This window comes from Anomaloglossus baeobatrachus, chromosome 4 (genome assembly GCF_048569485.1).
Source record: "Anomaloglossus baeobatrachus isolate aAnoBae1 chromosome 4, aAnoBae1.hap1, whole genome shotgun sequence".
NCBI classification, from domain to species: domain Eukaryota; kingdom Metazoa; phylum Chordata; class Amphibia; order Anura; family Aromobatidae; genus Anomaloglossus; species Anomaloglossus baeobatrachus.
The window spans coordinates 692,441,204-692,469,017 of record NC_134356.1 but is presented as its reverse complement, the minus strand read 5'-3'; the positions used below and the strand labels follow the sequence as shown (position 1 = coordinate 692,469,017).

General features: G+C 49.2%; 1 protein-coding gene across 1 annotated transcript in view; it reads left to right on the top strand.

Annotated features, from left to right (window-relative positions):
- Positions 1 to 27,814, top strand: part of LOC142302168 (uncharacterized) — a 552,463-nt gene that overhangs the window by 319,415 nt on the left and 205,234 nt on the right. The window contains exon 14 of the mRNA XM_075343251.1: positions 19,206 to 19,295. Coding sequence (XP_075199366.1) covers positions 19,206 to 19,295 — 90 coding nt within the window. The remainder of the gene's footprint in view (positions 1 to 19,205; positions 19,296 to 27,814) is intronic.

The following is a 27,814-nucleotide window of genomic DNA, read 5'->3' as shown; positions in this document are numbered from 1 at the left end:
TTTTTGGTAATATATAAAATACCGGAATAATGGGGTGCGTTTTGATCAAGAATTCTGCTAACTTGCTATCAATTGTTTGTTGTTTAGAATGAAAATCGACTGTTTCTCTGATTAAGGTCATAATGCGGGATGAAGGGTCTCTTGGGATGGGTTGGTACGTGGATGAATCATCCAATTGTCTGTGGATCTCAGACATATAGTATGTTTTGTCCATCACAACGACTGCCCCACCTTTGTCAGCCGGTTTGATGATGATATTTGGGTTATTTTTCAAATTTTGTAAGGCCCTATTTTCTTCTATCGACATGTTATTTTTAACCCTAAGATCGCCCTGTTCTACAGATTTCAATGTTTTTTGAACATCATTGGAAACGAGAAATGTATGTCTCGATGGGATGATACAATTTTGGTGGGTTAAAAGAACTTGGAATTCTTAAATTAAGACCCTGTAAAGAGAAACCCTATATGGTGGTGGTTTGAGAGGATGATATATTCTCTTTATTCAGAAAATGTGCCTTGAGTCTCAAGGTCCTGAAAAACCGTTGTAACTCCTGATCTAGTGAGAATGTATCAAACCTGGGTGTAGGGCAAAATGATAAACCTTTCTGTAATACATTAATTTCCAATGGTGACAAATTACATGATGATATGTTATATACCAGACTCATCGTACCGGAGACCATGTCTGAACTTGATAGGGTGTTGATGTCCCCATGGTACCTCCTCTTGCTGCGCCTCGTCTTCCTTTTGGGCCTTGTCTGGGTCCTAAAAAATGACCCGAGCGGGCCGGGTATTGGTCTGTGTCTGAACCAGATGAAGTGGAAAACCGATTTGATCTGGTACGATATCTGGATGAGTCCTCTGTAGAGCGCCATCTGTACACGCGGTTGTTGTTATAATCCTCTTGATCTCTAATAAATTTTATTCTTTTTCTTGTTTGAAGAGTTTTTTGAAACTCTTCAATGATTTCTTTTGTCTTGGTCTTAATCTTGTCCCACTCTGTGCTTGGGAGCGTGTTTGTGAGTTGTTCTTCTATGGAGTCAATTTTGAGATTGGTATCCTCTATTTCTTTATGTAGATATTCTATAGTCAGCACGATAACATCCATGGAGCATTTATTAAGAATGCTTTCATATTTCTGGCAATATTCTTGATTGTCTGCAAACAAGGTAGGTCGCAATTGTACTCTTAATCCTCTGGGAATTCTTTGGACTCTGTGATACTCTGCGAGGGTTGTGCAGTGTAAGCTTAATGCTTTTTGTTTTCTGAGTTCTTTCTCATAGTCACGTGATCTTATCTCCTCAGATGGTACAGATAGGAATGAATTAGGTATATTAACCTTAGATAGGATATTCGTGACTTCCTCTGTATAATACGAGAATGTAGAGAATGACATTGATACAAAAAATGATGTATAGGAGCTCAGGACAAAATATAGTCCGATATAGTAGAAATGCCTGGCTCACTAAGAAAAAGAAGTTTAAGGTGCTGGGAAAATATAAGTCCAGTAGATGTAGAGAATCCGGCACACTAAATAAAGTAAATTCCAAAGATAATATTTCGTTTGAATATATTTTATTTTGTCGTTCTTTTGAGGATATCAAAAAAGACGTATGTGAACAAGTCCAACGTTTCGACCAAAACTTATGGTCTGTTTCAAGGCCATACTGTGGGACAGAAACAATATGTCAAAGAAAGGCAATCACATAAAGTAAAGTAAAACATACAGTTACAGTAGGAACTGTTTCAAACTGTAGAAAGAAAAATAAAAATAAATAAATAACCCAATAAATAACTTTGACATATTGTTTCCTCACAAGAACGACAAAATAAAATATATTCAAACGAAATATTATCTTTGGAATTTACTTTATTTAGTGTGCCGGATTCTCTACATCTACAGGGTTTGTGTGGGGATGATGATGGGGGTGGGGTAGTGCTTGCATGTGTGCGGTGATGATGATGGGGCGGTAGTGCTTGCGTGTGTGCGGTGATGATGATGAGTGCGGTAGTGCCAGTTGTGCGATGATGATGGGGGCTCGCTGTCTCTCTCTCTCTCAGCTTAACGCAACGTGTTATTTCACAGGAATCCATTGCCTTTATATCACACTATTTACAACGCATTATGACGGATGCCGTTCAACGCAAGTGTGAAAGTACCTTCTGCTGTCAGTGGGCATGGAGCCGAGCTGAATGGCAGAGCAAGCAAACACACATTCTGCATCAATTCTGCAGTCACAATACATTCACATGTGCTGCCAAATCGCTGCAGAATTATATGTATGGACACTACGCAATATGCGCAATGGTAATAATAATATCCAAAGTCAGTGTGTAGTGTGCGGGGGGGGGCTGGGTTCCTGAAATAATGACGATCTCCAATTTTTTTTTCCTAACCTCGCGTACAATGGGGCGGGCCAGGCCGTCAGCCAATCACACACACTCACACACACACAGCAAAGTGCATTTTTTTGCACACAAGCAAGGGCATGTGTCATTGGCTGTGAATGTCACATGTCCTTGCCCTATAAGAACTTCTGAGTAATTTCACTTTTGGACACCGTAGAAGGAGTTTACTCTGTGTATACGTACTTCATACCAGAACTGGCTCATTTGGAGCGATCCGTGCATCTCCTGATTTGTCCTGTGGCTTCTACGCTGGTAAGCTGAACCTTTTTTTTATGTGTTTGTACAGTTAGGTCCAGAAATATTTGGACAGTGACACAAGTTTTGTTATTTTATCTGTTTACAAAAACATGTTCAGAAATACAATTCTATATATAATATGGGCTGAAAGTGCACACTCCCAGCTGCAATATGAGAGTTTTCACATCCAAATCGGAGAAAGGGTTTAGTAATCATAGCTCTGTAATGCATAGCCTCCTCTTTTTCAAGGGACCAAAAGTAATTGGACAAGGGACTCTAAGGGCTGTAATTAACTCTGAAGGCATCTCCCTCGTTAACCTGTAATCAATGAAGTAGTTAAAAGGTCTGGGGTTGATTACAGGTGTGTGGTTTTGCATTTGGAAGCTGTTGCTGTGACCAGACAACATGCGGTCTAAGGAACTCTCAATTGAGGTGAAGCAGAACATCATGAGGCTGAAAAAAAAGAAAAAATCCATCAGAGAGATAGCAGACATGCTTGGAGTAGCAAAATCAACAGTAGGGTACATTCTGAGAAAAAAGGAATTGACTGGTGAGCTTTGGAACTCAAAAAGGCCTGGGCGTCCACGGATGACAACAGCGGTGGATGATCGCCGCATACTTTCTTTGGTGAAGAAGAACCCATTAAACAACATCAACTGAAGTCCAGAACACTCTCAGAGAAGTAGGTGTATCTGTCTCTAAGTCAACAGTAAAGAGAAGACTCCATGAAAGTAAATACAAAGGGTTCACATCTAGATGCAAACCATTCATCAATTCCAAAAATAGACAAGCCAGAGTTACATTTGCTGAAAAACACCTCATGAAGCCAGCTCAGTTCTTGAAAAGTATTCTATGGACAGATGAGACAAAGATCAACCTGTACCAGAATGATGGGAAGAAAAAAGTTTGGAGAAGAAAGGGAACGGCACATGATCCAAGGCACACCACATTCTCTGTAAAACATGGTGGAGGCAACGTGATGGCATGGGCATGCATGGCTTTCAATGGCACTGGGTCACTTGTGTTTATTGATGACATAACAGCAGACAAGAGTAGCCGGATGAATTCTGAAGTGTACCGGGATATACTTTCAGCCCAGATTCAGCCAAATGCCGCAAAGTTGATCGGACGGCGCTTCATAGTACAGATGGACAATGACCCCAAGCATACAGCCAAAGCTACCCAGGAGTTCATGATTGCAAAAAAGTTGAACATTCTGCAATGGCCAAGTCAATCACCAGATCTTAACCCAATTGAGCATGCATTTCACTTGCTCAAATCCAGACTTAAGACGGAAAGACCCACAAACAAGCAAGACCTGAAAGCTGCGGCTGTAAAGGCCTGGGAAAGTATTAAGAAGGAGGAAACACAGCGTTTGGTGATGTCCATGGGTTCCAGACTTAAGGCAGTGATTGCCTCCAAAGGATTCACAACAAAATATTGAAAATAAAAATATTTTGTTTGGGTTTGGTTTATTTGTCCAATTACTTTTGACCTCCTAAAATGTGGAGTGTTTGTAAAGAAATGTGACAATTCCTACAATTTCTATCAGATGTTTTTGTTCAAACCTTCAAATTAAACGTTACAATCTGCACTTGAATTCTGTTGTAGAGATTTCATTTCAAATCCAATGTGGTGGCATGCAGAGCCCAACTCGCCAAAATTGTGTCACTGTCCAAAGATTTCTGGACCTAAGTGTATGTGTTTGTGTTTGCCTGCCATTGTTTTTAATGGGGTTCCAAGGTGTTCATCGAACGTTCGTCGAACACACCCGCCGTTCGACGAACCGAACTTGAACACTAGGGGGGTGGCTCATCTCTATTTACTACATCCCTGTTCCTTCTTCTCCCAACGGTTATCTCCGGTGGAAAAAATATATGATGTAGGGAATAAGGAATTGCTCGCCGTCATTGCAGCTTTTAAAGAATGGAGACACCTTCTTCAGGAAGCCACAAAAAAAATTGCAGTATTAACTGATCACTGCCACTTGGAATTTATAAGATCATCTAAATGTCTGTCCCCCCATCAAGCTCGTTGGAGCCTGTTTCTTAATCAGTTCAACTTCATTGTATCATATAGGCCAGGTTCCCGTACCAATAAAGCTGATGCTTTATCCAGAATATATGCTAATGACTCTGTCACTTCAAGTACTCCCAAACCCATCTTACTGCAATCCAAGTTTGTGAGTTTAGTCCATAATAGGGATTTAGAAACAGCACCAGTGAGAGATAAATATAAAACTTAACTTTTAATTATACTTCAATAAAATTACGTGAAATCTAAAAAATACAGTTCAGATTGCCCTATAGGCAGCCAGGGTACCGTATTCAACCCTATATCAGGTAGCCCCTGGGTAATTACCACAAGGGGATAACGATTATGTGTGTAAAGAGTAATGCTAAATCTATTACTCAATGCAGTAACGGTAACCAAAGGGGGAGGGGACAGTGGTCCAACAAATGATATACACAATGTCTATATCAACCCCATATCCATTAACAGCAGAGTATAGCTTATTGCCTTTTTACTGATTAATAAGGCACATCAAACACACAAAGAGAAAATTGGAATGGTCTCACCCGTTTAGATGATCCTCCAAGATTATAGTCAGCATTTTCATACAGGAGGGGTCACGGCAAGGGCTGGATGTCGGGTTTTAAATAAAGCTTACCCTAAGCCCCTTTGACTCCCGTCCTTACAAGGACGGTCCACAGCTGAACCTATGTCCTCATACATAAACAGTCCCACATGCCTCCCGACGCGTTTCGTCACCGAGATGTGACTCCTCAGGGGACCGGGCATACAAGAATTGCGGGCCAGATGTACTGTGGCACCTGCAGAGTCCCACCACCAAATGCAGCATTTGGTGGTGGGACTCTGCAGGTGCCACAGTACATCTGGCCCGCAATTCTTGTATGCCCGGTCCCCTGAGGAGTCACATCTCGGTGACGAAACGCGTCGGGAGGCATGTGGGACTGTTTATGTATGAGGACATAGGTTCAGCTGTGGACCGTCCTTGTAAGGACGGGAGTCAAAGGGGCTTAGGGTAAGCTTTATTTAAAACCCGACATCCAGCCCTTGCCATGACCCCTCCTGTATGAAAATGCTGACTATAATCTTGGAGGATCATCTAAACGGGTGAGACCATTCCAATTTTCTCTTTGTGTGTTTGATGTGCCTTATTAATCAGTAAAAAGGCAATAAGCTATACTCTGCTGTTAATGGATATGGGGTTGATATAGACATTGTGTATATCATTTGTTGGACCACTGTCCCCTCCCCCTTTGGTTACCGTTACTGCATTGAGTAATAGATTTAGCATTACTCTTTACACACATAATCGTTATCCCCTTGTGGTAATTACCCAGGGGCTACCTGATATAGGGTTGAATACGGTACCCTGGCTGCCTATAGGGCAATCTGAACTGTATTTTTTAGATTTCACGTAATTTTATTGAAGTATAATTAAAAGTTAAGTTTTATATTTATCTCTCACTGGTGCTGTTTCTTGATCTAGTCTGTGAGTATTGTCCCTATAGACTCACCAACTGGTGATTCTAATTGCTGAATAATAATAGGGATTTATTAGAAGAAATACGAGAGGCCTAAGATTTAGATTCTTTCTTATCTCAACCATCTGATGATGTCCATTTATTGTTCAAAAACAAGGTCTGGACCCATGGGCAACAATTATATATACCGAATACAATGAGATTGAAGATCCTACAATTGGAGCATAAACTGAAAAATGGCAGGTCACAGAGGTGTACATAAGACCCAAGAATTATTCTCTCATTTCTTTTGGTGGCCCGATTATCAAAAAGATGTGAGCCGATATGTTACATCCTGTGTAATTTGTGCCAGATGCAAGACACCTCGGGCCTCACTCACAGGGTTGTTACAGCCCTTACCAGTCCCTTCTTGCCCCTGGGGTCTATTTCCATGGACTTTAATGTCGCTCTACCTCCCTCAAAAGGGAAAAATACAATCCTGGTAGTGGTCGATCGACTCACTAAGGCTGCACATTTTATTCCAAGTTTGCCATCCTCTAAGGCCACAGCAGATTTAGCAATTAACAATGTATTCCATCTCCATGGGGTTCCTGATCAAGTGATCTCAGATCATGGAGTTCAATTTACAGTACGTCAAAATTCTGGCAGAGCTTCTGCAAGGCTCTTGATTAGTGATGAGCGAGCATGCTTGTCACTACTCGGTACTCGCACGAGTATCGCTGTACTCGGGCTGCTCGGCGGGGACCGAGTAATCTCGCGATACTCGTGCTGTACTCGTGGTCTTCATTTCTGCATGTTGGCGCTCTTTTGAGAGCCAGCCCTCATGCAGGGATTGGCTGGCAGACCACTGCAATGCCACAGCCCTGTTAGTTGTGGAATTGCAGTGATTGGCCGGCCTGCACAGCGTGACCGAGCCTTTATACCGGCGGGCGCGCTGTGCTCTGCTCACAACTATCCAGACAGTCAGTGCAGGGAGAGTGTCGCTGATTCAGGGAAAGCTTGCGGCCCTTTATAGTTAGTTCCGGAGCAGGGCTGCAAACAGTGTGACCAGAAGTCCTTCTCAGGACTATTGTAGTTGTATACAGGCAGGCAGGGTATAGCCAGGTCGGAGTACAGTAGCAGAGTCCTTCTCAGGACTATTGTTGCTATATACAGGCAGGGTATAGCCAGGTCGAAATACAGGCTAGTGACCAGAAGAGTCCTTGTCAGGACTATTGTAGCAGTATACAGGCAGGCAGGCAGGGTAGTGGTGACCGTATACCAGCCTTCATCATATCTGGGGCTGGTGTACACAGTGTAAAACAGTCCAGATAGTGTCAGACTTCTCAGTAATTGTCGCTCCTAAAAACCAGTTAGGTTCTTATTGCGTCCGTGCTTGCATTTAAAAACAGCACATGTGTGGCAGTCAGTGGCAGCGTACAGGTGCGCGTTTTGCACAAACTATTATATAACGCACAAGTCTAGTGTATAATACACGTCAGTCAGCAGTGTCTGATAGTGTCAGACTTCTCAGTAATTGTCGCTCCTAAAAACCAGTTAGGTTCTTATTGCGTCCGTGCTTGCATTTAAAAACAGCACGTGTGTGGCAGTCGGTGGCAGGGTACAGGTGCGCGTTTTGCACAAACTATTATATAACGTACAAGTCTAGTGTATAATACACGTCAGTCAGCAGTGTCTGATAGTGTCAGACTTCTCAGTAATTGTCGCTCCTAAAAACCAGTTAGGTTCTTATTGCGTCCGTGCTTGCATTTAAAAACAGCACGTGTGTGGCAGTCGGTGGCAGGGTACAGGTGCGCGTTTTGCACAAACTATTATATAACGTACAAGTCTAGTGTATAATACACGTCAGTCAGCAGTGTCTGATAGTGTCAGACTTCTCAGTAATTGTCGCTCCTAAAAAACAGTTAGGTTCTTATTGCGTCCGTGCTTGCATTTAAAAACAGCACGTGTGTGGCAGTCGGTGGCAGCGTCAGGCTCCATATTGTCCCTGGATAGAGACGTGCATGAGGGCCTGTAAACATGAAGTGCCCATTGTAAGTAAGTGGGTCTATTGTAGTATAGCCCTTAGGCAGGGCAGCCAAAAATTGAGAGGCTCCACATTGTCCCTGGATAGAGATGTGCATGAGGGCCTGTAAACCTGAAGTGCCCATTGGAAGGAAGTGGGTCTATTGTAGTATAGCCCTTAGGCAGGGCAGCCAAAAATTGGGAGGCTCCACGTTGTTCCTGGGTAGAGACGTGCATGAGGGCCTCAAAACATTGTTCCCATTGCAAAGGAGCGGGTCTCCTGTCGTTGTAATGTCCATTCAGCAAAGAATGGGCGAAAAAATTTACCACTGGGGGTATATCTGAAACAAAGGCCTAAGTATTGCAATTTGTAACGGTCATCATCATGGTGGCGCATGAGGAGAAGGAGGAGCAGTCCAGCGATTATCCAAAGTCCAGAAGTGTGTACCCATGGGTGAGTGGAGGTACATGGCAAACTTTAAATTCCGCTCTCATTTGCTGGTGGTGTGGTGAAGTCTGGCCCAATCCAACCCTTGTTCATCTTGATCAGAGTCAGCCTGTCAGCATTTTCAGTTGACAGGCGGGTGCGTTTATCTGTAATGATTCCACCTGCGGCACTAAAAACACGCTCTGACAAAACGCTAGCAGCAGGGCAGGCCAGGCCTTCCAAGGCGTAGAGAGCCAATTCATGCCACGTGTCCAGCTTGGATACCCAATAATTGTAAGGCACAGAGGAATGTCGGAGTACAGTTGTTCGATCTGCAAGGTACTCCTTCAGCATCTGGGCAAACTTAGGATTTCTTGTGGCACTACCCCGCACCTCAGGGGCTGTGGTACGTGAGGGGCTGAGAAAACTGTCCCACATCTTAAAGACTGTTCCCCTACCTCTGGCGGATTGGACTTGTGCCTCTCTCGGCTGTACGCCTCGGTTGTCCACTGATTCATGACCTATGCCGCTAGCGTTTTGTGAGGGGAATGCTTTGCCTACTTCCGTGACTATGGCCTTCTGGAACTGCTGCATTTTGCCTGACCTCTCCGCCTCGGGAATAAGAGACATAAAGTTCTCCTTTTAGCGTGGGTCTAACAGTGTTACCAACCAGTAATGATTGTCGGCCAAGATGTTCTTAACGCGAGGGTCACGAGACAGGCAGCTTACCATAAAGTCAGCCATGTGTGCCAGACTCTTAACAGCCATCACTTCAGTATCCTGACCAACACGATGACTGAACATGCTGTCCTCCTCCTCCTCCTCCTCATCATCTACCCTGTCCTCTGGCCAGCCACGCTGAACCGAGGATATGACTGCATGTCATATCCTCAATTTGGCCAGAGAGTTGCTCCATGTCTTCATCCTCCTCCTCGTCATAGTCCTCCACTGCACGTTGTGATGAGACGAGGCTGGGCTGTGTGTTATCATCACCCACACCCACTACTGTTTCTTGCTCAAACTCATCGCGCTCCGCCTGCAATGTATCATGGTTGTTTTTTGAGCAGAGACCATTTTAGAAGGCAGAGAAGCGGTATGGTGACGCTAATAATGTCGTCATCGCCGCTCACCATCTTGGTGGAGTCCTCAAAGTTTTGGCGGATGGTGCATAGGTCGGACATCCATCTCCACTCCTCAGGTGTTATGTGTGGAGTTTGACCCATTTCCCGACGGCTTAGGTGATGCAGGTACTCAACAACTGCCCTCTTCTGCTCACATATCCTGACCAACTTGTGCAGAGTTGAATTCCAACGCGTGGGGACATCACACACCAGTCTGTGTGCCGGAAGATGCAAACGGCGTCTTAAGCCGGCAAGGCCGGCTGAAGCAGTAGGTGACTTTCGAAAATGTGCAGACAGGCGGCGAACTTTTACCAGCAGATCAGACAGCTCTGAGTATGACTTTAGAAACCGCTGAACCACGAGGTTGAGCACATGGGCCACGCATGGAACATGTGTCAGCTGGCCTCGCCTCAAAGCCGCCACCAGGTTCCGGCCATTGTCACACACGACCTTTCCTGGCTTTAGGTTCAGAGTTGTGAGCCAGTGATCTGCCTGCTGTTTCAGAGCTGTCCACACCTCTTCTGCATTGTGGGGTTTGTCACCTATGCAGATTAGCTTCAGCACTGCCTGTTGCCGCTTCGCCGAGGCAGTGCTGCAGTGCTTCTGTGTCGCCCTGGACAAGCCAGGGGCCACAGAGCACAACACTTACACACCCCACACTCCCTGCAGGCATATCATAGTCAAAACACAAAATCCTTGTTGCCTTCCCCAGGGGCTGTTGTCCACACCAGGGTGTGGAGCCAGGCGGTTGGTCTCCACCCACCGAGGAGGAGGGAAAACACAGGCAGTGAGAGTTAAGCTAAGGAAGTGGAAGGAGGAAAGTAGTAGAGAGGAGAAAAGTGACAGCAAAGAGCCTGAAGTTGGTCCGGGTGTGTGGCCTGGACAGGACAGCAAGGTTGGCAGGATGTGGTGACCGTCTGCAGTGGAGGCCGATTGGAGTCTGCCGTAAGGACCGTGGACGGGTGGTGACCCGGCCGTACCGGACCGGTATACAAAGAGAAGCCAGCACCATTGGCAGAGGACTTTCGGATCCCGGCAAGGCTTGGTGTCGCCGTGAATTTGCCAAATCCGTTAGTGAAGGGGACCTCAGGGTTTCCAAACAGCCAAGTCCAGATAGAAGGCAACCGTGCAACCGTGAAGGGGAGACACAGCCACCGCCAAGGGCAACCGTCTCCCAGTGCCATCGCCTGTGGGCAAAAGGGGCTCCTCCGGCCCATATCCAGGTCAGGGAGCGGGTTACCGTTGGGAAACCATCACTACCAACACTTAACTTAGGTGCAGGGAGAGACAGTCATCACTAACCTGCAGGGAGGAACAACCGCAGCCGTCCGAGTGACCCGTCCATCCAGCCACTTGTTTTACCGTGAACTGTGTCATCATCATTGGGCTGAGTGAGTACCTCCGTGCCGTGCGGCACAGCGCTGCCCCTGCGACCCTGCACTTCATCAGGCCCCGCAACCCGCCTGTCATCCATCTCTACCCCATCACCAGGCCCCGGGACAACCAACCCCCCTACCCACGGAGGGGAGAAATAACAACAAAGCTGCTCCCTGTCACAGGCTCCCGGGATCCCCGTCCAGAGCAGCGGTGGTGTCCACACAATCACCACAACTGTGGGTGGCGTCACGGACAATATCCCCAAAACCCAAACCACCCCTTTTCACTCACGGGCGAGTAGCGCCGCTCGAGTCCCCGGGATTCGGCCATCGCTCGAGCCAACGAGCAGCAGCAGCCGTAGAGCTGCGTCAGCCGGACCCGAGCAGTGGGAGAGCGCACCGTCCCCTCCTCCGCCCGCGACACTTCCAGCTTGGGACTGGTGTGGAGGGTAAAGTGGATCAGGATGCGCAGGAGGAGGAGGAGGCTGAGGAGCATGACATTCCGGAGCTGTAGAGTGTGTGTGAAACCCTGACTGAGGTAGGGCCTGCAAAACTTGGTGTGTGAAGGACGTGTTCCGTCCCTCGCTCAGACTGGGTCCCAGCTTGCACAATATTAACCCAGTGTGACGTCAACGAGATGTAGCGGCCTTGCCCACATGCACTTGTCCACGTGTCTGTGGTTAGGTGGACTTTGGCTGAAACAGCGTTGTTCAGGGCACGTGTGATGTTTTGTGACACGTGGTTAGTTATGCAATGCGGGGACGGCACACCGGGAGAAATAGTGGCGGCTGTGGACCGAGTAACGTGGGACAGCTGCCACCATCAGGTCGCGGAATGCTTCTGTCTCAACCAGCCTAAAAGGCAACATTTCCAGCGCAAGCAGTCGCGAAATGTTAGCATTTAGAACTGTGGCATGTGGGGTGTTGGCAGTGTATTTGCGCCTGCGTTCAAAGGTTTGCTGAATGGATAACTGAACGTTGCGCTGGGACAAGGACGTGCTTGATGATGGTGTTCTTTCTGCGTAGGCAACTGCAGGTGCAGGAGTGGAGGAGGCTTGTTCGCAGGCAGCATGGACAGGGGATTGGCTCGCATGCACAACCAGCGAAGACGTAGCAGTGACATCAGCAAGCACTGCTCCTCGACTCTGTTGTACTTCCCACAAAGTCGGGTGCTTGGCTGACATGTGCCTGATCATGCTGGTGGTGGTCAGGCTGCTAGTTTTGGTACCCCTGCTGATGCTGGCATGGCAAGTGTTGCAAATGGCCTTTTTAGAATCATCTGGAGCCAACTTAAAAAACTGCCAGTGTCAGAGTTCCGGGTTTTCCAGTTTTCTTTTGAAAGAGCTTGCCCTTTGTTAACATGGAGTTTTCTGTTCTGTTGCCCTACTTCCTGTCCATCTGTTTAAAAGCCGCCCCTAAAGCTTTGTCCAGTGCCTGAGTATACTGCTTCCTGTGTGCTCCTGCCCTGCTGCTTTTGGTTCCTGATTGTTATTCGGATCCTCTTGGAAAACAACCGACACCGACTCTGGACTTCATCTGGTATCATCTAGCTGTGCCTGGACTCCGTTTGCCGTCTTTGGTCGGCACTTCTGCCCGGTTCCTTCCGTTTAATACCACTCTGGACTCACATCACGTACGGACATTTTTCGACTTACCTATTGCCCTTTTGTGTCCAGGCTGCTGCGCATTTAGGGCTTCTGGGGTGATTGCCAGACAGTCCCTGTATAGGGGTTCGTTCTTGGTGGTCTCCCTGGGGCAGTCCGGTGCGCGGTCCCGGGAATTCCCTTTCGCTCAGTCCCTGGAAGGTATTTCCTGTATTTATGTTCTACTGTGTTTTTGTTCCGTTTATGTACATATTTGCTGGTTGCATATTATAAATGTCTTGCACCAAGAACTCGTCTCTGGTTGTCATTGCCCTAACGCAATCGAAATCCTCAATACATACAATAGTATTACAGCCAGACTCGGGAAGACCTAACATTTGTACAGGCACCTTGTGTCGTGTTGTTCCGGGGAACAGTTGCCTGACGTCTGCCTGGGGCCACCACTCTGCTTCTTACTGCCTGTTGTGATGCTACGCCTCCCTCCCCCTGTGCACTGCTGTCCTCGCTCTGCATATCCTCCTGCCAGGTTGGGTCAGTTACTGGATCATCCACCACGTCGTCTTCCTCTTCCGCACCCTGCTCCTCCTCCTGACTTCCTGACAATTGTGTCTCATCATCGTCCACCCCTTGTTGAGACACGTTGCCAACTTCGTGAGAACGTGGCTGCTCAAATATTTGGGCATCTGTACATACAATCTCGTCATGGCCCACTTCAACAGGAGCTGGCGAGAGGCCAGAATTTGTGAATGGAAACGTGAACGAACAGCTCTTCCGAGTGTCCAAGTGTGGGATCAGTAATGTCCGTGGACGTGTACTCGGCCTGGTGGTAGGAAGGAGGATCAGGTTCTGAAATGTGCGGTGCAGTATCACGGCTACTGACACTTGACCGTGTGGAAGACAGAGTGTTTGTGGTGGTGCCAATCTGACTGGAAGCATTATCCGCTATCCAACTAACAACCTGTTGACACTGGTCTTGGTTCAAGAGCGGTGTACTGCTGCGGTCCCCAAGAATTTGGGACAGGACGCGCGAGCGACTAGATGTGGCCCTTTGTTGTGGCGAAATTAGAGCTTGCACACAACCTCGGTCTCTGCCTGCACCACCATCACGTCCACTTCCTTGTTCGTTGACAACGCCCTTGCGCATTTTGCAATGCTGTGCTGATGTGTATTCACTAGACTTGTGCGTTATATCCAAGTTTTTGCAAAACTCACACAAATGCAGCGGAAAGCTGCCACCAACAGGCACACACGTGCGGTTTTTAAATGCAAGCACGGAGGCACTAAGAACCTAACAGGTCTCTATCCAGGGACAACGTGGAGCCTCCCAATTTTTGGCTGCCCTGCCTAAGGGCTATACTACAATAGACCCACTTCCTTACAATGGGCACTTCAGGTTTACAGGCCCTCATGCACGTCTCTATCCAGGGACAACGTGGAGCCTCCCAATTTTTGGCTGCCCTGGCAAAGGAAAATACTACAAAGACTCACTTCCTCAAAATGGGCACATTAGACTCAAGAGGCCTTCATGTACGTCTCTTCTTAGGGACATCGGAGTGCCACACAATGTTTTCACGTAAAATCTTTCATGCATTAATCTCAAAAAGTAACATACACCAGCTCTATCTCACTAAAATCATTTTGGGGTCATTTTGGAAGGTTTTCTGGTGAGTCCGTAAAAATGGCGTAAAACGCGGACAAAATTGTTCACAGCTGTGACTTTTGAGTGATAAATGCTTCAAGGGGTCTTCCCCATGCTGTTGCCATGTCATTTGAGCACTCTTCTGAGACTTTTGTGCCATTTTTAGGGTTTCTCCATGCTGCCGGGGGGTCATTTCACAAAAATACTCGGGTCTCCCATAGGATAACATTGGGCTCGTTGCTCGGCCCGAGTACACGAGTATCTTGGGAGGCTCGGCCCGAGCTTCGAGCACCCGAGCTTTTTAGTACTCGCTCATCACTACTCTTGATATCATGGTTAACTTGTCGACTGCTTTCCACCCACAGTCCAACCGACAGACTAAACGCACCAACCAATCAATCCTTAGACAGTACCTCCAGGGCTATATCTGCCATTTACAAGTTGACTGGATTGACCTACTTCCAGTGGCTGAATTTTAATATAATAACACCAAGAGTGCGTCGACCAAACAAACTCCTTTCTTCGCGAACCTCGGGTATCATCCACATATCCTCCCTAGATTACCTGTCGCTCCGCCGACTCCGTCTGTGGAGGTACAAATCTCTGTCTTGCAACAAAATCTGGAGTTACTGAAGAAAACAATGCAGACAGCTCAAGACACATATAAGAAGGCAGCAGATAAGTCTCATAAACCGGCACCAACTTTTCAAGTGGGTGACAAGGTATGACTTTCCACCAGGCATCTGAGACGTAAGGTCGCTTTACACGCTGCGATATCTGTACCGATATCTCGCTAGTGTGCGAACCCGCCCCCATCATTTGTGCCTCACAGGCAAATCTCTGCCTGTGGCGCACAAAATCGCTCGGACCCGTCACACTACTTACCTGCCTAGCGACGTCGCTGTTTCCGGCGAACCGTCTCCTTTCTAAGGGGGCAGTGCGTTCGGCGTCACAGCGACGTCACTAAGCGGCCACCCAATAGAAGCGGAGGGGTAGAGATGAACAGGATGTAACATCCCACCCACCTCCTTCCTTCCTCATTGCCGGCGGCCGCAGATAAGGTGAGGTTCCTCTTTCCTGCGGTGTCAAACATAGCGATGTGTGCTGCCACAGGAACGACGAACAACATCGTACCTCCAGCAGCAACGATAATTGGGAATAGGGGAGCATGTCAACGATTCACGATTTTGAACATTTTTGCGACCTTTTTCGATTGCACGTAAGTGTCACACGCAACGACATCGCTAAAGCAGCCGGATGTGCGTTACGAATTCCGTGACCCCAACGACTTCGGTTTAGCGATGTCGCTGCGTGTAAAGTGGCCTGTAGGTTCCATTCCTCAAAGTTGGGACAGAAATACATTGGGCTTTATGCCATTACTAGCCTGATTATTCCAGTGGCGGTTCGGCTTCACCTCCCACGTGGTATGAAGATTTACCCTGTTTTCCATGTATATCTTTTGAAGCCTGTCATACCCAATCCATTTCCAGACCACATCCCTCCTCCTCCTGATAGTGTCAAAATAGATGGTGAAAAACAATATATGGTGGCCAAAATATTGGACTCATGGATTTTCAGATGCCGCTTACAGTATCTCATTAACTGGCAAGGTTATGGCCCTGAAGATAATTCCTGGGAACAGGCCTGTAACGTTCATGCTCCCCTACTGGTTAGGCAGTTCCATCTGAAATATCGCCGCTCTTGAGGTGGGAGTCCTGTCAGGAATGCCTTGGTTACCTACTCTCAGGTTACCCCGCCCTTAACCTTGCCCTCAGCCAAGATGGTGGAGCATGCTTCCAATAAGCTCCTCCCTCTCCACCTGTTTGTCTTCAGTATCCAGCCTGGTTTATAACTCATTGCTTGAAGATTGTGTAAAACTCCTGCTTGCAATTCTCTTGCTGGAACCGTCTCTTTCCAAATCGTTCCTTCCTCCTCATCTGTATCCCGCCTGTCAGCAACCTGTTTATCGTCTGCACCTGCCGTGGAACTACAAGTCCCAGACTGTACCTGAGTTCCCTTTTTGTCAGTGTACTTGCCGTTTCCAGCATTCTCCCTGGTTCCCACTATTGGACTCCAGCTATTACCACCAGTATCATGACAGTATGTTATATGCTAGGCATTGGGCATGCTACAGGGCTTAATTTTATAATTAAATGGCTTGTCAAAGTTTGAGATGAATGTCTTGAGTCACTTTAGATGACTGCAAGCTTCTGAATTCTCACAGCACTTGCACTGCACACTTTTAGGATTCTCTAGTGCCAATGGTGAGAGTGGACGGTCATATGAGCACAAGAATGTGTTTGTATACTTCTGGCCACATTCTGACTAGAAATTGCTGGCCTCACTCAATTCATTTTCATTGATCACGCATGTCTAGTTGGCACTTGACCACATGTATGTAAATAGCATACTTGTGGTTTTGTTACCGACCACTCTCACTGCTGGCACCAGAGAATACTGACAGCATGCAATGTGCGCACTGTGAGAAGTCTACATAAAAACAAAAAAGTGAGCCGGAGTATGAGATGGTATACATGTGTCGCTGGCAGGGGGTGACTGATCATGTCAGGGAAGGCTACCCGAGGCGCTCAGATCCGGGATCGTGCCTGGGGCTCGAGTGACAGCTGGATTCGGGGGCTCGTGCAGCGGCCCGTCGCCCACAAAAATAAAAAGGGGGTATTTACAGGGGAAGAGTTTGTCGGTGACACCATCCGTGGGTTGCGGTGATGGATGGTGGTACCGCTACTGCCTTGATATAGGGAACCCGGGGCTGATGGAGCGAAGCAGCAAGATGGTATCCCCTCCAGGGGTAGGGGAGGTGTTGTCCCAGGGCCCAGGTATGCAGGGAGGAATGATGTGGAGAGTGTTCTGCAGGGTTTTACCGCGTGGTAACAGTGTACCAACAGTTCCAGAGAAATTCAAACAAAGTTTAATGATAAACCAAATTGCCAGTGACCGGTGACCTCTGGCGGGCATATTCGGGTCCCACACCCTGGCACAGCAAACAGGGGTCCTTTCCTCCTGCACTTAGTGTTTGTCTCTTCAGTTGGATTACTCCACTTGAAACGGGGAAAGTCACCTCCCCGTGTTTTCTATGTGTTGGGAGCTGTGGCCCGCAAAATATGACCCGTGGGATCTCTGTGGGATCTGATGGATGCCCTATCCCCCTTGTTGGGCTTCCGTTTCACTCTCTGGGCTTGCTGGTGGGACAAGACGAGGAATCTTGTCCCTGGCTGGCTAATTGACAAGGGGCATGAAACCTTCCTCGCCCTGGGGTCCAGGCACCCCAACTGTGCACGGCCTCTGGACCGGAGTCCCGCTGTCGGCACCGGCGGGCTACAACCCAGCCCCAGTCCACTTAAGGTCTCCACGACCTGATATTTGTCGCCTGTGGCCCTGTCTGCCGACTGCCACCTAGTCAGTAGTCCGGTAGTCCCGGGGCTCCAACCCCTGACTCCGCTGTCAGTACTCCACACTCTCCCTCACTGAACTCAACTCTTTACTCCCTTGTTCCCTCCCCTGACACCTCAGGACCTCTAGGTGGGCGTTCCCATCCGCCTGGTCCCGCCCACTGGTGTGTCCCTATGGTCATGGGGGGGTGACTAAGCTTTGCTGACTGGTGTTATGTACCTGGGTGTGGGTTTAGTTGGAATGCCAAGGAGGATGGAGTCCTGCACCTGAAAGATTTGTGCAGTCTCTGTGACTACCTGGTTTTGCCAGGGCATCACACATGCAGCTTTTAAGCTCATGTTCACACTGGCCATAAGACAAAGAAAAAACAAAGACAAAAATAATATGGAGGTATACCCTGCTGTAACTGAATAAAAGCATAGTGCACATAAATAAACATAGGGTAGTTAGTAAACACTGTTTTGATCAAAAAAAGCATAAAGCTATCCCACCAACAAAAGGTGTACCCAGTCGGGACAGTACCTAACACTTTCTAATATTAAAACCCTACCATGGGTCAAAATAAACCTCAATGTGAATAAGGGCTGAGAGTGACTGGGTCCCAACAGTACACACAGCCATGGGAAGGATAGAATGAAATGCCCGGCTCACTGAGAGGGAGGGCCACACACTATTTGTGCATGCACACTACTATACTATGATCTACCCTACTCAGGGCAGATCAAAGTGCGCCTGTGCAGTACTGCAATTTCAGCCTGTGTGCATGACGTAGAACGCGTCATGCAACCAGGCTTCAGAAGAAGGAGGACAAAGATGGCCAAGAGAGGAGGCTCCAACCCAGAGAATAGAGACACCCATCTGACCAATTTGCACCGTAACAACCGTTTAAGTGAGTATTATAAAGTAATTTTTACGTTCTACACAGCGGCCTGGGCTCTTATATACAGCATTATAGAATGCTGTATATAAGAGCCCAGTGGTGGTAGCCGCAGCTTATAGTCACCAAATCTGGTGACAGGCTCCCTTTAAATACAGCACAAGGAGACATCAGATTGTTTTCACGCACCTTTTCAGGGAAATTACAGGATTCAAATATTACAATTCATGATGAATCGATTTGCTCATATTTTAGGGGTGATATATAACCTCTGTGAGACTGAAGTTGCAAAAATAAGGGGGGAAAATATGGAATTACAGAAATCACAGGTTTGATAAACATGTTAATGATATACTGTAAAAATGTTACACCCTGTATTATATAAATGAAGAGAATATATCAGTATTGTAGAAGTCACCAATGTGTATCCTACATATATCCCCCTACGGTATACACATATCAGGTCAGACACATCCCCTTCATCATCTGTACACCGATGAACTCCTGCCCGGACATCACACATGTATCTTGTATAATGGGATCCTCAGTCCATGTCTGATCCTTGTGTTTCTTTTCTCTGCATCTCAAGAATATTTGAAAAGCAAATTCAAAGAGGATCCAATGAAAGGACAGAAAATTGATCAACCGTCTCCAGCTTCATCTGAATTAACCTCACAAGGTAAGTAGCAATGTGATGCGTGAATGTCTCCTCTGACTACTGTGCATCTACACAGGTACAAGCCAAGGGGGTTTGTACATCTAAACCTGATATAAAATTAAAATATACAATATTATTTTGGGTAAATTATTTAACGTTTACCTGTAGTAGAAACACAATTATTAATAGCTAATGTTACCAGCGCCTTTACGCACCGTTTCTCCCTAAGCAGCTGCTTGAGCCTCTTGGCAGCGTTACTTGCAGTTCTCTCAGGAGCAGCGGGTATCTTCAGTGTGGGCAGAGCTGCCAGCAGTTTGTGCTCTTACATCCTTTCCCTTAGTTCCCACAATGCACTGCTCTACATTGTATGGCTGATGCGTTATGGTAGGGAAGTGAAATACAGGTGGAGAGAAAATGCACAGAAGAGGGGTGTTATAATGTTATTAATATAATAATTATTTATTTATTTATAGAACACCATTGATTCCATGGTGCTGTACATGAGAAGGGGGTTACATACAGAATACATATACAAGTAACAATAGACAGACTGGTACAGAGGGAAGAGGGACCTGCCCTTGCAGGCTTACATTCTAAAGGGTTTTGGGGAGGAGACAGTAGGTGGGGTGTAGGTTGGGCGGCAGCTCGCACGGTGGTGGGGCAGCAGCTCGCACAGTGGTGGGGCGGCAGCTCGCACGGTGGTGGGGCGGCAGCTCCGCAAGGTGGTGGGGCGGCAGCTCCGCAAGGTGGAGGGGTGGAAGCTCCGCAAGGTGGTGGGGCGGAAGCTCCACAAGGTGGTGGGGCGGAAGCTCCACAAGGTGTTTGGGCGGCAGCTCCGCAAGGTGATGGGGCGGCAGCTCCGCAAGGTGGTGGGGCGGCAGCTCCGCAAGGTGGTGGGGCGGAAGCTCCGCAAGGTGGTGGGGCGGAAGCACTGCAAGGTGGTGGGGAGGAAGCTCCGCAAGGTGTTTGGGCGGCAGCTCCACAAGGTGATGGTGTGGCACCCTGGACAAGCCAGGGGCCACAGGTAACAACACCACCACACCTTACACCCCGGTCAGGGACACCTAAGCCAGACACAAACCCTTGTTGCCTTCCTTGGTCTCCGCCCACCGAGGAGTACACAGTCCTGGAGGCAGGAAAAGAGAGTAGTTGAGTTGAGTTCAGGAGTGAGAAAGAGAGGAAGCACAGTGGTAGTAGAGCAGACTAAAGTTGGGTGTGTGGCCCGGACGGAGCAGCAAGGTTGGCACATGGTGATGACTGTCTGCAGGAGAGGCCGATTGGAGCCTGCCGTAAGGACCGAGGATGGGCGGTGGCCCGGCGGTACCGGACCGGTACGCAAAGAGAAGCCAGCACCACTCGGCAGGGCTTTTCGGACCCCGACCAGGCTTGGAGTTGCCGACAGTTGGTCAAATCCGTTAGCGAAGGGAACCTCCTGGGTTTCCCAGCAGTCAAGTCCCGAAAAAGGCAACAGTCCAACCGTGAAGGGGAGCACAGCCACCGCCAAGGCTACTGTTCCCAGGGCCAGCGCCTGCGGGCAAAAGGGGCTCCTTCAGCACCCCTCAAGCTGGGGAGCGGGTTACCGGTGGGAACCCATTGGGACCATTCACAGTACATAGGTGCAGGGAAAGGCAGTCACCATCAACCTGCCAGGGAGAAAGCAACCGCAGCCGTCTGTGGGACCCATCCATCCAGCCATGTGTTTTACCGAGAACTGTGTCATCATCTCAGGCTGAGTGAGTACCACCGTGCCGTGCGGCACAGCGCTGCCCCAGCGACTCTGCACCTCGCCAGGCCCCGTAACCCGCCTGCCACCATCTCTAAAACCTTCCACGGGCCCCGGGACCACCAAATCCCCTACCCACGGAGGGGAGATAACCACTACGCTGCTCCCTGTCATCGCTCCCGGGATCCCCGTGCAGAGCAGCGGTGGTGTTCCAATCTCACCACAACCATGGGTGGCGTCACGGACAATATTCCCCAAATCAAACAAACCACCCTTTTCACTCGCCGGGCGAGGAGCGCCGCTCGAGACCCTGGGATCCGGCCCACCGCTCGAGCCACCGCCGAGCAGCAGCAGCCGTAGCCGGACCCGAGCAGTAGGTGAGCGCAGCGTCACATTCATCCTCCTCCCCGCCTGGTGGAAGTGCGCCTTGTTACCGCCGGAGGTGTCCAGCCGAAAATTTTCGGAAGCCGCCATCTTGGGCGCGAAAAGTCCCCGCTCGAGCGTCTCCTCGAGCAGTGGAGGCGCGAAGGCCTAGACCCCGCCCCTGCAGGGGAGTAGCCGGAAAGAGGCTAAGGGGGACGCCGATGAAGAAATGGCGGCGTCTTGGGGCTGGAGCGTGGGAGCACCCGCCACCGGAGCGTCCAAGCTCTGGAGAAGCAGAGGCGGAGTAGCCTTCGAAGATGGCGGCCCGGGTGAGCTCCCCGCTGGGACCGCTGTGTGGCTGGAATGGGAGTTGGGCCGGTTCTGCACGAAGGTCAGGGTGCAGAGCCTGCAACAGTTGTTGGATTGGCGGGCAGAGATGCGCAGAATGATAGCCGTGGTGGAGGCCCGCGAGCAAGGGGCCACGGCGGCCGTGTCGCGTCGTGATCAGGCCACCCAAGCTCCAGAGCCAGCCTTGATTGAATGGGAGCCAGGGGTCGGCCCTACCGCAAAAGGTCCAGAGAGGGTGCAGTTGATGGAGGAAGAGATCCCGACCACGCTGCCCTCGCCACCGTTCCCAATGCCGATCAGCGGTTCCGGATTGTACTGCCGGTGGGAGGAGAACCCGATGTACCGACCGGTCCCAGATTGGGCCGACCCCCCGCCGTGGTAGCCGCTTTAGTGGCAGCGGAACCCCGCTGCAAGTTGTCCTCGTGGGGACCACTTACAAGTTGCATAAGGAACTCCTTATGGACAAGCCTGAGAACTAGCAGGGCAACCACGAACTTGTGGCTTGTAAATAAAAATGTTTTGGCTTTTACCGTGACTGCCTCCGGAGAGGCAGATTGGAGGAAGGGCCCGCAGTGGAGCAGGCTGGGGCCCAGCCACCACCCGAACCGGTGGCAATCCTCTGGAGGGGTTCATGCGTCCCCATGGACGCGGGTCCCCTGAAAAGGACAGAACCCGCTCGGGTAGCTTGTGCTGGACTGGGGTCAAGGGGTGCTGCCCATTTGCTTAGGGGCAGCATCAGGGCCAGGTTGCTTGGGTGTTACGGGGGGCTGTCTGATAATAAAACCTAAAGGAATATCAGACAGTCAGGGTCCACCGTGCAAAGACTCTGCTGCAGACTATGGCAGAGGATAAGGGGTATATAAGTATGCCACTGTAAAAAATAATAGCACAAGTGCAGAGTGCAATACCTCTGTTAAACTCACAGAGGAATATAATTAGAAAATAAAGCAATTCCTCCATTACTTGGAGGGTGTGTGGAATGGCCTCTGTTAAAGATTACAGAGACAAAAGCAGTGAGTGTGAAATGGCACCTACCTAGGTCCGTTCCTCTAGTGGTGCCAGGAGACGGACAGCAGCGTAAGCCGCACAAAGCTCCTACCTGCGTTCGCTCCACTAGTGTGCGAGGACACGAACCACTAGATATGGCACCTGCCTAGGTCCGCTCTCCTAGTGGTGCAAAAGAGACGGACAGCAGCATAAGCCGCACAAAGCTGCTACCTCTGTTCGCTCCCCTAGTGTGCGAGGATACGAACAACTGCCAGACGCAGTATAAGGAACGTTATCCTAGTGGCAACGTCCACCTACGAGTAGAATCACAAGGCCCAGCCGGACCATGTGCCTCAGGCACCTGCCTATGTCCACTCCACTAAGAGGTAAGGATACGGACTGCAGCCGAAGCTGTAAGGTATAAGAATGCTACCCTGCCGGTAGCGCTCACCTAGCATAGACAGACAGATGCCTAGAGGAACGTGCAAAGAGCGTCTACTCTCATGCATGAACCAAGAGGACTGAGCACCGTGCGGTGTGCGTCAGGGTCTTATATAGACTCTGTGCCTCATCCAAGATGGAGGACACCAGAGCCAATCCACTGCCAGAATGACAGGAATGACATCACGCTGGCCTATCACCGAGCAAAGCGTCACAAGCACATGACCAGCGACCAATCGGCATAGAAGGTGTCAGAGACATGTGACCACGTGTCACAAGCACATGACCAGCGGCCAATCAGCTTAGAAGGTGTCAGAGACATGTGACCTCGTGTCAGCGATGATGTCACCCGCACATGTGCAATGGCTCCAAGATAGGACTTAGTCTCCAGTGCTCGCACATGTGCAGTAGCAAGAAATCTGGACATAGTCTCCAGTACCACTGCAACCGTAACATTGGGTGGGAGAGAGCGGAAGCCGTACCATATTAAAAATGTTTAGTAACGTTAAAGTAAGTGTACCTCCCGATGTGAGAAGATGTTATTATAATTGTAACTGTTTTACCGTTTTTCTATTTTTTCAGTGGTGAAAATAAAACCGGTGATGGACGGGCAGCCCGCGGACGGTCTGCATTTTGCTAAGGGGGAATGTGGTGCCCTGGACAAGCCAGGGGCCACAGGTAACAACACCACCACACCCTACACCCCGGTCAGGCACACCAAAGCCAGACACAAACCCTTGTTGCCTTCCTCCAGGGGCTGAGGTCCACACCAGGGGGTGGAGCCAGGCAGTTGGTCTCCGCCCACCGAGGAGTACACAGTCCTGGAGGCGGGAAAAAAGAGTAGTTGAGTTGAGTTCAGGAGTGAGAAAGAGAGGAAGCACAGTGGTAGTAGAGCAGACTAAAGTTGGTCCGGGTGTGTGGCCCGGACAGAGCAGCAAGGTTGGCAGACGGTGGTGACTGTCTGCAGGAGAGGCCGATTGGAGCCTGCCGTAAGGACTGTGGACGGGCGGTGGCCCGGCGGTACCGGACCGGTACGCAAAGAGAAGCCAACACCACTCGGCAGGGCTTTTCGGACCCCGACCAGGATTGGAGTCGCCGACAGTTGGTCAAATCCGTTAGCGAAGGGAACCTCCTGGGTTTCCCAGCAGTCAAGTCCCAAAAAAGGCAACAGTCCAACCGTGAAGGGGAGCACAGCCACCGCCAAGGCTACCGTTCCCAGGGCCAGCACCCCTCAAGCTGGGGAGCGGGTTACCGGTGGGAACCCATTGGGACCATTCACAGAACATAGGTGCAGGGAAAGGCAGTCACCATCAACCTGCCGGGGAGAAAGGAACCGCAGCCGTCTGTGGGACCCATCCATCCAGCAGTGTGTTTTACCGAGAACTGTGTCATCGTCTCAGGCTGAGTGAGTACCACCGTACCGTGCGGCACAGCGCTGCCCCCGCGACCTTGCACCTCGCCAGGCCCCGTAACCCGCCTGCCACCATCTCTAAAACCTTCCACGGGCCCCGGGACCACCAAACCCCCTACCCACGGAGGGGAGATAACAACTACGCTGCTCCCTGTCATCACTCCCGGGATCCCCGTCCAGAGCAGCGGTGGTGTTCCAACCTCACCACAACCGTGGGTGGCGTCACGGACAATATTCCCCAAATCAAACAAACCACCCTTTTCACTCGCCGGGCGAGGAGCGCCGCTCGAGACCCCGGGATCTGGCCCACCGCTCGAGCCACCGCCGAGCAGCAGCAGCAGCAGCCGTAGCCGGACCCGAGCGGTGGGTGAGCGCAGCTTCACCGTCATCCTCCTCCCCACCCGCGACAATGGGGTGGCAGCTCCGCAAGGTGGTGGGGTCATTGAAGGTTATAGGCATTTCTGAACAGATGAGTTTTCAAGTTCCGTTTGAAGTTTTCAAGAGTAGTAGATAGTCTGACGTGTTGAGGCAGCGAGTTCCAGGAGACTGGGGATGCTCGGGAGAAGTCTTGGAGTCAGTTGCATGAGGAGCGAATGAGAGAGGAGGAGAGAAGGAGATCTTGGGAGGATTGGAGATTGCGTTTTGGAGTGTAGCTAGAGATTAGTTCAGAAATATATGGAGGAGGTAGATTATGGATGGCTTTGTATGTCAGTGTTAGTAGTTTGAAGCGGATATGATAAAAGATTGGGAGCCAATGGAGGGATTTGCAGAGAGGAGAAGCGGGGTGATATTGAGAAGAGAGGTGGATCATTCGGGCAGCAGAATTAAGGATGGACTGGAGAGGGGCGATCATGTAAGCAGGGAGACCACAGAGGAGGATGTTGCAGTAGTCGAGGCGGGAGATTATGAGAGCATGCACTAGCATTTTTGTCAATTGGGAATTGAGAAAAGGACGGATTCTGGAAATATTTTTGAGATGAAGACGGCAGGAGGTGGTGAGGGATTGGATGTGTGGTATGTAGGACAAGGCAGAGTGAAAGGTCACTCCGAGCAGCGAACTTTGGGTACTGGCGAGAGCGTGATGTTAATTATTGTAATAGATAGATCAGGTGGAGAGTGTAGGTGAGATGGAGGAAAGATGATCAGTTCAGTTTTGGCTTTAGGAAGCTAGAGGAAAAGAAGGAAGATATAGCCGATAGGCACTCTGGGATTCTGGACAGCAGAGAATTGACATCTGGGCCAGAGAGGTAGATCTGAGTGTCATCGGCATATAGGTGGTACTGGAAGCCTTGGGACTTTATGAGTTGTCCCAGACCAAATGTATAGATGGAAAAGAGCCTTGAGGGACGCCAACAGAGAGAGGACGGGATGAAGAGGTTGTGTGGGAGTGGGAGACACTAAAAGTGCGGTTGGAGAGGTATGAAGAGATCCAAGAGAGGGCAAGATCTCTGACACCAAGGGAAGAGAGGATCTGTAGTAGCAGGGAGTGGTCGACAGTGTCAAAGGCTGAGGATAGGTCTAGAAGTAGGAGTATAGAGAAGTGGTTGTTAGCTTTGGCTGTAAGTTATTCGTGATTTTAGTCAGGGCAGTTTCAGTAGAATGATGAGGACAGAAGCCGGACTGTAGGTTGTCAAAGAGAGAGTTAGAGGAGAGGTGGGAGGAAAGTTCAGCATGGACATGCTGTTCCAGGAGTTTTGAGGCAAGTGGGAGTAGTGATATGGGGCGATAGCTGATGTTAGGGGATGTGCTGTATGTTATTAAGTGGCCTAGGCCCCTTAGTTTTTGTGATGGTAGTTTTTACAATAGTCACTGTTGATTTAATAAACTTTTGCATAAATCAGAAGTATAGAGGTGCAAATTATAAAACTTTGCAATAAATCTTTTGAGAGAATTCTGCTGGTTTCTCTACTTTTGAGCCACTTATTTCCCATCCTCTGCCTTCTCTACTCACTGTCCACTGTGAGAAATAGCACAAATCTGTCTCGGTCATAGTAGGACAGAATGCAAGCACAGGGAGGTGACTGGTTAAACCCCCTGGTATACTCTGTGCTGGATACAGGAGTGAGATGCACTTGTGGCACCCCTGAGGCTTCAGTTGTCACAGAGGTATTGCATCTCAGTCAGGGGTGTAATATTCCACAATCCCGGGTAAAGAGGAGGTCACAGCTCAGTGTACACACACACACGCACACGCACACACACACACGCATACACACACATGCACACACGCACACGCACACGCACACGCACACACACACACACACACACACTCACACAAACAAACACACAGTCAGCTTGGAGGTGAGCGAGTTAATTAAGTGTTTGGGTGGAGCGAGCAACAGAGAGAGAGGGAAGTAGTGAGTCAGCAGTTTCACAGAAGACAGATGGAAGAGGGAGAATGGAGTAGACGTGCAGGAGACAGGTCCTGGGGGTCGAGGGCTGCAGAGGCTCACCCTGGGGCCAGAAGGAGAGAAGGAGTCCTAGGGCCATGGAAAGTGTGCGATCCACCCGTGGGACCTGTTCCACAGACAGCTAATTTTAGTGGAGGGACTTTGCTGCATTCGGGGATTCAGTCCCTAGACTAGAGAAGAATAATATAGCTTCACTAGTAACACTGAAGGCTGGGGGAATTGCAAGTGCCACAGGCTAACACCGCACACAAATCCGCTGGAAGGTGACAACAGAGGGCCAAGCGGACACTGGATAAGGGCACTGTGTGCGTAGGTGCAGGACAGGCAACAGGAGACAACAGGGAAAGACACAGAAGAGCAAGGGACCTGTGGTTTAGAGCTGGAGCGGCTCGACCCGGGTTCGTATGAAGAAGGGGGATCCCAGGGTTTGCAGAGAGTGCAGCAGGCATCCATGACCAAATCCACAGCCCAGATGCTGGGGTGGAGGGAATACCAATAGAAAGGACACACAGAAGGAACACCGGCCTTGACCTCTGAACTGCTAAATATCTCCTTTTTCCTAATATTCATGGCAGGTATGCAATTCATTATTCACATGTTCAAATTAGCAAGTAGCATTTTTCATTGTATATTCCAATATTTTTCCATATGCTTGAGGCATTATACCATTATCTAAGTTTGATGTGCAGCCTTATTCTTATATATAGTATGTATTTTTGGCTTGCACTCATATATATATATATTAGTGCTCACTTCAGTTATCCTATTCAGTTATATGTAGTTTTTTGTTTTTTTTTTTCTGAATGTGAACACAGCTCCGCCCCTTTCGGCCATGTTTTTTCCATCTCCTATATAA